Genomic DNA, 11,742 nt, shown 5'->3' on the forward strand with positions numbered 1-11,742 from the left:
AGTGTAACTGCTTTAATTTAACTGTTCAATGAGATTTAATAATAGTAATAATACAATGATTTCTTTGTAAAGAGTTTACAGGACTGTAAACAATTGGATAACCTGAATTGCTTGATTTCAAAATTTTGGTTTAAATCACAAAGTTACATTTCAGGGTCAAATTGAACATAAATAGCACTTTTTGTGTGTATCAGGTCTGGTATAAGGACAGTTTTTGCTCATGTGGCCAAAATGTCCACCCAATAGAGAAAGGCTTTGCTCAGCAAGAAAATTAGAGAGAACATTTCTTGTAACACAGGGTTTATTTATTAAATTGTCAATTTTTTAATTACATGTCATTTTCAACACATTGTTACAGAATCTGTTTTTAGAGATTATTTTCAAGTGATTACACAAAGTATGAAGCTATATGAACATTCGTCTATTTTTATCATATAAGATTATTTGAAAGAAATTTATCTTTAATATATATATATTCCCCCTGAACATCTCCCGAAAATTACAATTAGGCCTAAATGTAAAGCAACAGATACATGATTGACAAAAATTAGAAGTAATCAAATAACTTGTGTGTTACATATACAATCTGTCTTGACATCACAGAGCAGATTCTTTAGTGTTCACTTTGATTTCAGTGTAAGTGACGCCTTTGTATGTGCCTTTGGTTTCATACTCTAAGACGCTGCCGTTCTTGCAGGTGATCTTCACTGTGCCAGTGTAAGGCATGTCGAAGGTGGCTCGGCCAATGGTGACGTGAACATCCACCTTCTTCCCTGGTGGCACTTCTACATCGGTAGACACCGTTTCTTTTCTCTCTTCTGTCCGTGACTGACTGTAAGAGCTTTCAAATCCAACGCTGACACTGTATCCTGTAGTAACTTCTGCAACCTCTGGAACCCCAGCCTTCACTTCCATACTAAATGTTGCTGTTAAACTTGCACTCACAGACCATGAAGATTGGAGGGTTATTGTCTTTGAGGTTTCAACTTTTTGTTTTTGAGTGATGGAGGAGTTGTTCCTGAAAGTGATGGATTTGATTTCTTCTACTGCCACCTTTGGTATCAGTTGGTTGATAGTGGGATAGTTGACATCGGTGAGAACTGTTGATTGAACGGCATTGAGAAACTTGAATCCCATGCTGTCGATGTCTGCCCCACATTTTCCTTCAACGCCCAAACAATATCCAGAGCCGACATCTATGGGATATTCTGTTTTTAAACCCCAGCTTGTCATCTTTGCAAAAAATTCTGTCCCCCGACTGGTCTTGAATTTGATGGCTCCAAGACGTGATCCTGCTCCGTTCCCCCACAGGGACAGTGAAGTGAAACACTCACCAGGCTGGAACTTGTACTCTTGATACGGTCCGGAGCCTTCACCAAAGGTTTGAACTCTCCCATCTGAAAGCCAAACCTTGACAGCCTTCACCTGCCACCCTCCCACCCAGACCCCGATCTTCTCTAAACTGGCACCGTTATTCTGACCAGTACATGAGAATGGACCACCTCCGTTTCCACCAATTAGCTCTAGAGTTGTTGGGTAAGACATCGTTGAATTAAATCAATCTGAAAATAAAATCCCAGATCAGAATTAGCATCAGCGATATGCTTTATTGCAGTTTTCCCCAACCCACACAACAACAGTACACATTGGATTTATTTCTTAACTGCCCATCCATTTCAGATTTTGGAGTATCTACTAATAAGCTGACTTGAATCAGGCGTGTCTGAATAGGCAAACATGCAAAATGCGCATGCCGCCAGGAACAGGGTTGGGAAACACTAGCCGCTTTTCCACTGTCAGGTCAAGCGGTTGTAAGAATGGTTACTCGAACTTGGTACGGCACGATTACAAACCGTTCTTGTCCCTGAATTCTCGATTTCTGTGTGTGAGTACAGTGAAACCAAAATTATTCAGACACCAGATATAATTTTTTATATGTTTTTACTAGTGGGTGCAGGACACTATAGTTCGTTTATTTAAGTGAGGATAGCAAAATAAAGTAAACTGTGACATATTATACCCAAAAATGATGCACCGAACGCACTGCATCGGGGTCTGTTCAAATTCGATGGGTTCAGGAGAGGCAAGAGAGACACGGCATCCCGCTGTGACTTAAACCGCTGGTAACCTCTGCAAAGGAAATGCCCCTGATCCAGATTTATAATTATTTTCATAAATCTAACCCCGAATCTCTCCCTAAACCTACCCATAACATTTTAAACCTAACTTTAACATATTTAGATTTTTTTCAGAATGCTGTTGCTAGACAACCAATTAAAAACAATGGGTAAATTTTGGCCTATGCACATAAAAGATGACCTTTGCGTATAAAGAGCATGAAAAATCAAAACATGAACTCGTGCTATAGACGCAGTGCCAGAAAATCAGGATGGATAATCTCATGCAAAGTATTAGAAACTGTTAGCTAGCTTTAAGTCAAGTGCCTTTGAGAAAAAAAGTGTACTTACACGGATGACTGCAGTCTGAAATTCTTCTCAAGAGCAATTCGTCTGGTCGAAGCTGGAAAAGTGAGATGTGTTTGGTCAGGCTGCTGCTTAAATAGAGCTCCAAAGGGGACAGGAAGTACCTAAAACACACCCCGAGTCAGTGTAATCAGCTCCCTCCACCTCACAAACAATTAAACACAATATTTTTAAAGAGGCATGTGGAAGACTGGAGTTTTTTATTGATAAAAATGCAAAATGCACAAGCAAGTTTCTTTTTTTTTTTTCATTCTGCAGCGTAAAAAAAAAAATGGTATGCTGCCACTATTACAGCTGCAAATGCATATTCTTCAAATTCACACATATAGGTGTGGCAACCGTTCTGTATAATATGGTCCTATATTTAAGACATCAAAGTAACGTGCCGTAGTCCTTTTAAAACCATACAGAATGCAGTTTGTCCCGTTTCAGGCCTGATTCCACGGGGTGCTAGAGAGTGCTAAAACAAGACCACCCTTGAAACTGTAATACTAGTATTTTGGTTCAACATACTATTTGGCAAATGCTCCAATGATTGTTTGTGTTTGCACTCTAAAGAGCGCCAAATGTGTGTTTTTGCAGCGGTGAGCAATGTTGCCAATCATAGACATGTGCGTTGATTTCTTGAACACAATGGCCAATCAGACGTGTTTAAGACGTGTTTAAGGTAGTCAGAATCCACTCACCACTCAAAGTGGTTTTTGGTCATTGCTGACTCAAGGTACTGCACACTTGCAAATCCTCACACGGTGTAAAAAAGAGGATCATTGTGCAGTGTAGACAGCCTCATTGGAACTTTGTGAGATTGCGATGAACTAAAGTGGGATTGCATGCTTTCTAGGCAATCTATAATAAACTTGAAATTTGAAAAAAAAAAAACATTCATTCGTCTTTTGTATTCAAGTCTGGATCATTTTATTAGTTTTGATGACATTGTATGTAACTTCATCAGGGTGTTATTGGGTGGTGGTGGGGCGGGAGTGGCACTAGATAGAACGAAGGAAAGATAATTTAGATAACTAATACATGAAAAGTGCGATTGTTGAAAACAATTCTAAAAACGCAAAATAATTAAATCCATCCATCCATCCATCCATCTTCTTCCGCTTATCCGGGGCCGGGTCGCAGGGGGCAGCAGTCTAAGCAGAGATGCCCAGACTTCCCTCTCCCTAGACACTTCCTCTAGCTCTTCCGGGGGGACACCGAGGCGTTCCAAGGCCAGCCGGGAGACATAGTCCCTCCAGCGTGTCCTTGGTCTTCCCCGGGGCCTCCTCCCGGTTGGACATGCCCGAAACACCTTCCCGGGAAGGCGTTCAGGAGGCATCCGGAACAGATGCCCGAGCCACCTCAGCTGTCCCCTCTCGATGTGGAGGAGCAGCGGCTCTACTCCGAGTTCCTCCCGAGTGACTGAGCTTCTCACCCTATCTCTAAGGGAGCGCCCAGCCACCCTGCGGAGAAAGCTCATTTCGGCCGCCTGTATCCGGGATCTTGTCCTTTCGGTCATGACCCAAAGCTCATGACCATAGGTGAGAGTAGGAACGTAGATTGACCGGTAAATCGAGAGCTTCGCCTTACGGCTTAGCTCTTTCTTCACCACGACAGACCGGTACATCGACCGCATTACTGCAGAAGCTGCACCGATCCGTCTGTCAATCTCCCGTTCCATCCTCCCCGCACTCGTGAACAAGACCCCTAGATACTTGAACTCCTCCACTTGAGGCAGGAACTCTCCACCAACCTGAAGTGGGCAAGCCACCCTTTTCCGACTGAGGACCATGGCCTCGGATTTGGAGGTGCTGATCCCCATCCCAGCCGTTTCACACTCGGCTGCAAACCGTCCCAGTGCATGCTGAAGGTCCTGGTTAGAAGGGGCCAACACGACAACGTCATCCGCAAAGAGCAGAGACGAAACCGTGTGGTCCCCAAACCTGACACTCTCCGGCCCTTGGCTGCGCCTAGAAATTCTGTCCATAAAAATTATGAACAGAACCGGCGACAAAGGGCAGCCCTGCCGGAGTCCAACATGCACCGGGAACAAGTCTGACTTACTGCCAGCAATGCGGCCCAAACTCCTGCTTCGGTCATACAGGGACCGGACAGCCCTCAGCAAAGGACCCCGGACCCCATATTCCCCCAGCACCCTCCACAGGACGCCGCGAGGGACACAGTCGAATGCCTTCTCCAAATCCACAAAACAAATGTGGACTGGTTGGGCAAACTCCCATGAACCCTCCAGCACCCTGTAGAGGGTATAGAGCTGGTCCAGTGTTCCTCGACCAGAACGAAAACCACACTGTTCCTCCTGAATCCGAGGTTCAACTATCGGCCGAATTCTCCTCTCCAGTACCCTGGCATAGACTTTCCCGGGGAGGCTGAGAAGTGTGATCCCCCTATAGTTGGAACACACCCTCCGGTCCCCCTTTTTAAAAAGAGGAACCACCACCCCGGTCTGCCATCCCAGAGGCACTGTCCCCGACCGCCACGCGATGCTGCAGAGGCGTGTCAGCCAAGACAGCCCCACAACATCCAGAGACTTGAGGTACTCAGGGCGGATCTCATCCACCCCCGGTGCCTTGCCACCGAGGAGTTTCTTGACCACCTCGGTGACTTCAGCTTGGGTGATGGACGAGTCCTCCTCTGAGCCCCCAGCCTCTGCTTCCTCAATGGAAGACGTGACGGCGGGATTGAGGAGATCCTCGAAGTATTCCTTTCACTGTCCGACAACATCCCCAGTTGAGGTCAACAGCCGCCCATCGCTACTGTAAACAGCGTTGGTAGGGCACTGCTTCCCCCTCCTGAGGCGCCGGACGGTTTGCCAGAATCTCTTCGAGGCCAGCCGATAGTCCTTTTCCATGGCCTCACCGAACTCCTCCCAGGCCCGAGTTTTTGCCTCCACAACCACCCGGGCTGCAGTCCGTTTAGCCTGCCGGTACCTGTCAGCTGCCTCAGGAGTCCCACAAGCCAGCCAGGCCCGATAGGACTCCTTCTTCAGCTTGACGGCATCCCTTACTTCCGGTGTCCACCACCGGGTTCGGGGATTGCCGCCTCGACAGGCACCGGAGACCTTGCGTCCACAGCTCCGAGCAGCCGCTTTGACAATGGAGGTGGAGAACATGGTCCACTCGGACTCAATATCTCCAGCCTCCCTCGGGATCCGGTCGAAGCTCTGCCGGAGGCAGGAGTTGAAGATCTCTCTGACAGGAGACTCGGGCAAACGTTCCCAGCAGACCCTCACAGTACGTTTGGGTCTACCGAGTCCATCCAGCTTCCTCCCCCGCCATCGGATCCAACTCACCACCAGGTGGTGATCAGTTGACAGCTCCGCCCCTCTCTTCACCCGAGTGTCCAAGACATACGGCCGCAGGTCAGATGAAACGACCACGAAGTCGATCATTGACCTACGACCTAGGGTGTCCTGGTGCCATGTGCACTGATGGACACCCTTATGCTTGAACATGGTGTTCGTTATGGACAAACTGTAACTAGCACAGAAGTCCAATAACTGAACACCACTCGGGTTCAGATCAGGGGGGCCGTTCCTCCCAATCACGCCCCTCCAGGTTTCACTGTCATTGCCCACGTGGGCGTTGAAGTCCCCCAGTAGAACGACGGAGTCCCCAGTCGGAGCACTCTCCAGCACCCCTCCCAGGGACACCAAGAAGGTCGGGTACTCTGCACTGCTGTTTGGCCCGTAGGCACACACAACAGTGAGAGACCTATCCCCGAGCCGAAGCCGCAGGGAAACGACCCTCTCGTTCACCGGGGTAAACTCCAACACATGGCGGCAGAGCTGGGGGGCTATAAGCAAACCCACACCAGCCCGCCGACTCTCACCATGGGCAACTCCAGAGTGGTGAAGAGTCCATCCCCTCTCGAGAAGTGTGGTTCCAGAGCCCAAGCCGTGCGTGGAGGTGATTCCGACTATCTCTAGTCGGAACATCTCAACCTCACGCACAAGCTCAGGCTCTTTCCCCGCCAGCGAGGTGACATTCCATGTCCCAAGAGCCAGTTTCCGTGTCCAGGGATCGGGTCGTCTAGGCCCCCGCCTTCGACTGCTGTCCGATTCGCTTTGCACCGGCCCCTTACGGTCCCTCCCGTGAGTGGTGGGCCCACGGGAAGGTGTCCCCACGTCGCTCCTTTGGGCTGAGCCCGGCCGGACCCCGTGGGGGAAGGCCCGGCCACCAGGCGCTCGCATACGAGCCCCAACCCCAGGCCTGGCTCCAGGGTGGGGCCCCCGGCTGCGCCATACCGGGCGACGTCACGGTCCTCCTTTTTTTTGGCATCATAAGGGTTTTTGAACTGCTCTTAGTCTGACCCGTCACCTAGGACCTGTTTGCCTTGGGAGACCCTACCAGGGGCATATAGCCCCGGACAACGTAGCTCCTAGGGTCATTCGGGTACTCAAACCCCTCCACCACGTTAAGGTGGCAGTTCATGGAGGAGATCATTCAATTCAATTCACTCTCAATCAATTCACCCTAAAGCAATACCCTAATCTGCAATATAACACTTTGCATATGAAAATAAGTTTTTCAACACACATTAATAACAGACTAGTAACATTGTCTATTCTTGAAATACTGATCAACAAATTATCAATCATTTACAATACTGTAAAATTGCTTAACTTGGGTGCTTTATTTGATAAATAAGCCAATGTTTATACTGTACATTTATCAATGTGTTTCTAATTCAGTGAAATGTTGTGTTCAAGCTGTTGCAATTTTTTAATTTTGTGTGTCTGCTGCCAGGGCCACTGCCGGATCCCTCAGTGCTTTCTTCAGGAGCTGCTCTGAGCCAGATTACACTCAAGCCATTGATGGCAAACCTGCTTACTGGCATCCCAAACATGTCGTTTTGGACCAGTCCCCCGTGGGGGTTTGCTCTCCTATCAGTGTCCTCTTGACACACCTTTAGCACTAACAAATCACCCTGATGCACCCACCTTTCCAGTCTTGCCTCTTACTAACCCAACAACCTCTGCTTTGTTCCAAATCTTCGTCAAAGTCTTCACCTTGATTCCTTACATTTTACACATGATTTAGCAACAGAAATAGAGTACGACACTAGAACACAATCTAAATGTACATTATGTGAATAAGATCCGCAATAAGCGCAGGGCTGTTGTTGATATAATCGCCTACGGCTGTTGCCGCGTGAGTTACATCACCAAGTCAGGGGCATCTGCAGTAGAGGTCTACACGGAGGAACCAAGACCCGGGCCCGACCTGGGACCCGTACAGGTTCAGGTCTACAGTTTAAATGGTCAGCCGGTTCCGCGTCGGGTCCCAATCTATCAGTTTGGGTCCCGGATCTGTTTAACGTTCGACCAGATCAGACACCCGACCAATGCAATACCATAATATTAATTTCTCCTTATATAGACTACCCAATTACTAGTTCTGATCAAGTGGTTTATTTTATTTATGATTGATATATATTAATTTATGACTGCTATCTTTCCAGATATCCCTAGATGCAAGAGAGAAACCTGTTAGCCTTTTTTAGCCTGCAACTTTTGCTGCAGCTGTACAGCTGGTATGGCATTGTGCACCCATTAGTTGCCATGCTATACCAGACAGCACACTACAAACAACTGGGAACTGACTGTGTTCCTCCACTACATGCACAAGTTCTTTACAGAAGTGGCATAGGTCAAGAACAGAAGTAAGTAGAAAGACTTTTGATTAGTGTAAATAATTTGACTTTTTATTTGTACATGCATGATATCCTTGCTAATTGTTATAGGGTATCTGACCCGAGCCTGTTGACAAGCTTGTTGTTATTGCACCTAAGTTATCTGTCAAGTCAACACACAAAGAAGTGGCATTTCACCCCCACTTTACAGAGCCCACACAGGTATGATAAGAGGAAAATTTCTATCGATGTACTCAATGGGATACAAACTTTTTATGAAAATACATTCTCAACACAATGTATTTTTCATTATTCTTGCGCTTGTTTCTAATTCAGTGAAATGTTGTGTTCAAGCTGTTGCAATTTTTTTATTTTGTGTGTCTGCTGCCAGGGCCACTGCCGGATCCCTCAGTGCTTTCTTCAGGAGCTGCTCTGAGCCAGATTACACTCAAGCCATTGATGGCAAACCTGTTTACTGGCATCCCAAACATGTCGTTTTGGACCAGTCCCCCGTGGGGGTTTGCTCTCCTATCAGTGTCCTCTTGACACACCTTTAGCACTAACAAATCACCCTGATGCACCCACCTTTCCAGTCTTGCCTCTTACTAACCCAACAACCTCTGCTTTGTTCCAAATCTTCGTCAAAGTCTTCACCTTGATTCCTTAAATCTTACACATGATTTAGCAACAGATATAGAGTACGACACTATAACACAATCTAAATGTACATTATGGAGAACAGTTAAAGGGTAACTTCAGTGAATTAGCATTAAGCTTTGTATCAGTAGAAACTCAGTAGTATATTTTAATTATGGTACTTTCCCCCCTAATATCCCTCTGAGACGAGAGAATTATGCATTTTATGTCTAGAAAAAATCCTCAGATGACGCAAATATCGTAATTTTGCGTTATCGGAGGATTTTTTGGCCAGAGGCTAAAGACTAGTTGTTCCACATGTTATCAACCCGCCCATAGGAGAGTAGGGTGACCACCATCAAACAAACCAAATGTGGGACGATTACTAAATTTGCGTGGGACAATGTGGGACATGTTACCAACACTAAAACATAACCTGAAACTGTTGTATAATCTTAAATTCAACATCACTGCCCAAAGGCAGCAGGCATCATGCAGATAAGATAACTAGCTACTTTTGAAACAGTTCTGACCAAGTGCAACTAAAATCCAACTAAATAAATAATGAAACAAATAAAACAACATTAAATTAGTTAATCTTATATATTAATTTATATATATATACAGAACTATCCATTCGTTTTCTGACAGGGAACACATGGAACGAATCAACGCTCCACATTTTGATTGACAGCCGTCACAACCTACTAGTGACCGTGTTTACTCCTTTCCTTTCAACCATTGGATATGGTTTAAAAAAACGGCTTTTGTATATTTGTGTAAGGCGGGATGTTACTTCTGACGAAGCGCTGTTAAATATAGGTGAAAAACGATGCAGCGAAAATAATAAATAAAATGCTTTCTTAAAAAGGCAAAAGAACGCATGCATGTTTTCTCATTATGATCATTAAAAATCAATAGACTGGTGAAAATGCGGGACATTTTCTCAATATGCGACATGCGGGACAAGGGGTGAAAATGCTGTGCGGTACAACGCAAAGCGGGACGGGTGGTCACCCTATAGGAGAGAGATCTCACGCACAGAATGTAAATGCGCTCGGCTCGGCCTCGGGCATTCATAACGAAGCGCTGCGGAGCAAAGTGAGTGTTTCAACTTTTCAATCAATTCCTATGAAAGTTTAGCTTCCATATGCGATCAGAAAACGCGCCAGACTGGACACGCGCTGAGAATGACAGCCGCGCTTAACGTTACCTCAGCTCAGCTCAGCTCTTACTTCCCTCTCGTGCTCCTGCTGCGTTTGTCCTGTGACTTTCGTTCGGCTCACTCACACTTTATTGAAAAGACACGTTCAGTTTTTAATTGTAGTGTTTATTCTCTAACTGAACGAAATTATTGTATTATTATGAAGATCAAAACGACACTGGGGGCGGAGTAGGGAGTGGCCTCGTAGGGCAGCGAAGCAAGTGCATTCTGGGAGTTGTTGTCTTTCATCCACATGAGACAAAAATACATTTTCTGTCTTTTCTCAGTCTAGAAGGCACCAAATTCAAAAATAATTTCACCTTTCTACTACATAAATGACACCATTTAAATACACATTCATCTTCCCAGCACTGAAGTGCCCCTTTAAGAAGCCAATGGTCACTGCTAGTTTTTTTTAGAGAAGCCTGCCATGTCACCACCACCAAAAGCGCCGCCTCTCTTGCAATGAGAATGATGACTGGTGCAAAGCAAATGACTGCCATGAAACGAGGACTGGAGCTAGAACCAGTTATTCTTCAGCACTATTCACCAGGTGAATGTCCTTCTTTGTGGCTTTGTAGTGCGTAGTCGTAGCCTGACAAGCCAGACCCACATCAAGATGTTGGGTCTGGAAACTCACCATTGGCAGGGCTCAATGCGAGGGGCGGGATAAACGGTTGTCTTTCAAATTCCCTCTGCACGCAATTGGATAGCGCCATGAGAGCCACAACCAACCAGAGCAAAGAAGAAGGTGAAGCCGAGCTAACGTTAGTTGATAGACTTTCGCCGTATCCGGTCGGCAAAACTTCGAACATCTTTTCTTAAGAATGACTTCAGTGCCGTTCTTTGTTCTTTTCTCAAATAAAAGCTTAACTCCAACTCTCCCAGAGTTGCGGCCAAAGCTGATTCAAAAGACCGCTGTTCGCAAGCTTCTGTGTTTACGAGTAGCACGCAGAACCTCCGCAACTCTGCCGTGACGTGCCGTCATTATGTTAATCCCGCCCACCGACTCTACACACGCTGTGATTGGCCTGACCAGAGTTTGGTTTTTCCAGCTCTCAGCTCTACCGAGAGTTGCTAGACTACACTCATGGCAAAATAAATTCTGCCGCTAGGGTGCGTCTAGATTTCTAGGCTAGCGTAGTCGGGTTTTTGATCCAAAAGGAAACTCCACCTTTCGGACTAGTTGTGGCCAAATGCACAACAAAAACAAATGCTCGAGAAGTGCAACATTTAAACATAGTGGATGGTAGCCCTAAGCGCTTACACAGCATAAATATTACTGGCAAGGTCAGTTAGCCATCTCAGGTTTGTCTTGGTGTGACTCTGTCACAGAAACAGAGCTCTTAATTGAGTGAATCTGGAGAAGCAATGAGTTCATTACTGAAATGAAAAACAAACCTTTATTACTATAATGAGTACAGTACATGACAGCATATCTCAGTGTAACATGCTGCACCAAACCTGTCACACTGTTTGTTTATAGTTCACCATCTTTATTTATGTATCATTTCACAGTTTGTAATGTACAAAGAAATGTAATCAATTATATGTTAATATTATTATTTTTTTTTACTTTTTTGCTTTTAACTTTGTGTCGATGTGTAATGTGTGAATAGTACTCCTATACATGTGTTATACTAAATTATATATATATATATATATATATATATATATATATATATATATATATATATATATATATATATATATATATATATATAAAACAACAATGATTTAATAATGTTAGGAGTTCTGAGGATCTAAAATGAAAAGATTACT

General features: G+C 45.3%; 1 protein-coding gene across 1 annotated transcript; it reads right to left on the minus strand.

The window, feature by feature from the left end:
- Positions 1-597: 597 nt before the first annotated feature.
- On the minus strand, positions 598-1,545 carry LOC307141442 (aerolysin-like protein; the record flags this gene model as incomplete). The annotated part of the gene is made up of 1 exon (XM_079841648.1): positions 598-1,545. One exon carries the CDS (start codon positions 1,543-1,545, stop codon positions 598-600), a length of 948 nt encoding a protein of 315 aa, XP_079697774.1.
- Positions 1,546-11,742: the final 10,197 nt, after the last annotated feature.

Source organism: Gobio gobio, assembly GCF_949357685.1.
Source record: "Gobio gobio genome assembly, chromosome: 2".
Lineage (NCBI taxonomy): Eukaryota > Metazoa > Chordata > Actinopteri > Cypriniformes > Gobionidae > Gobio > Gobio gobio.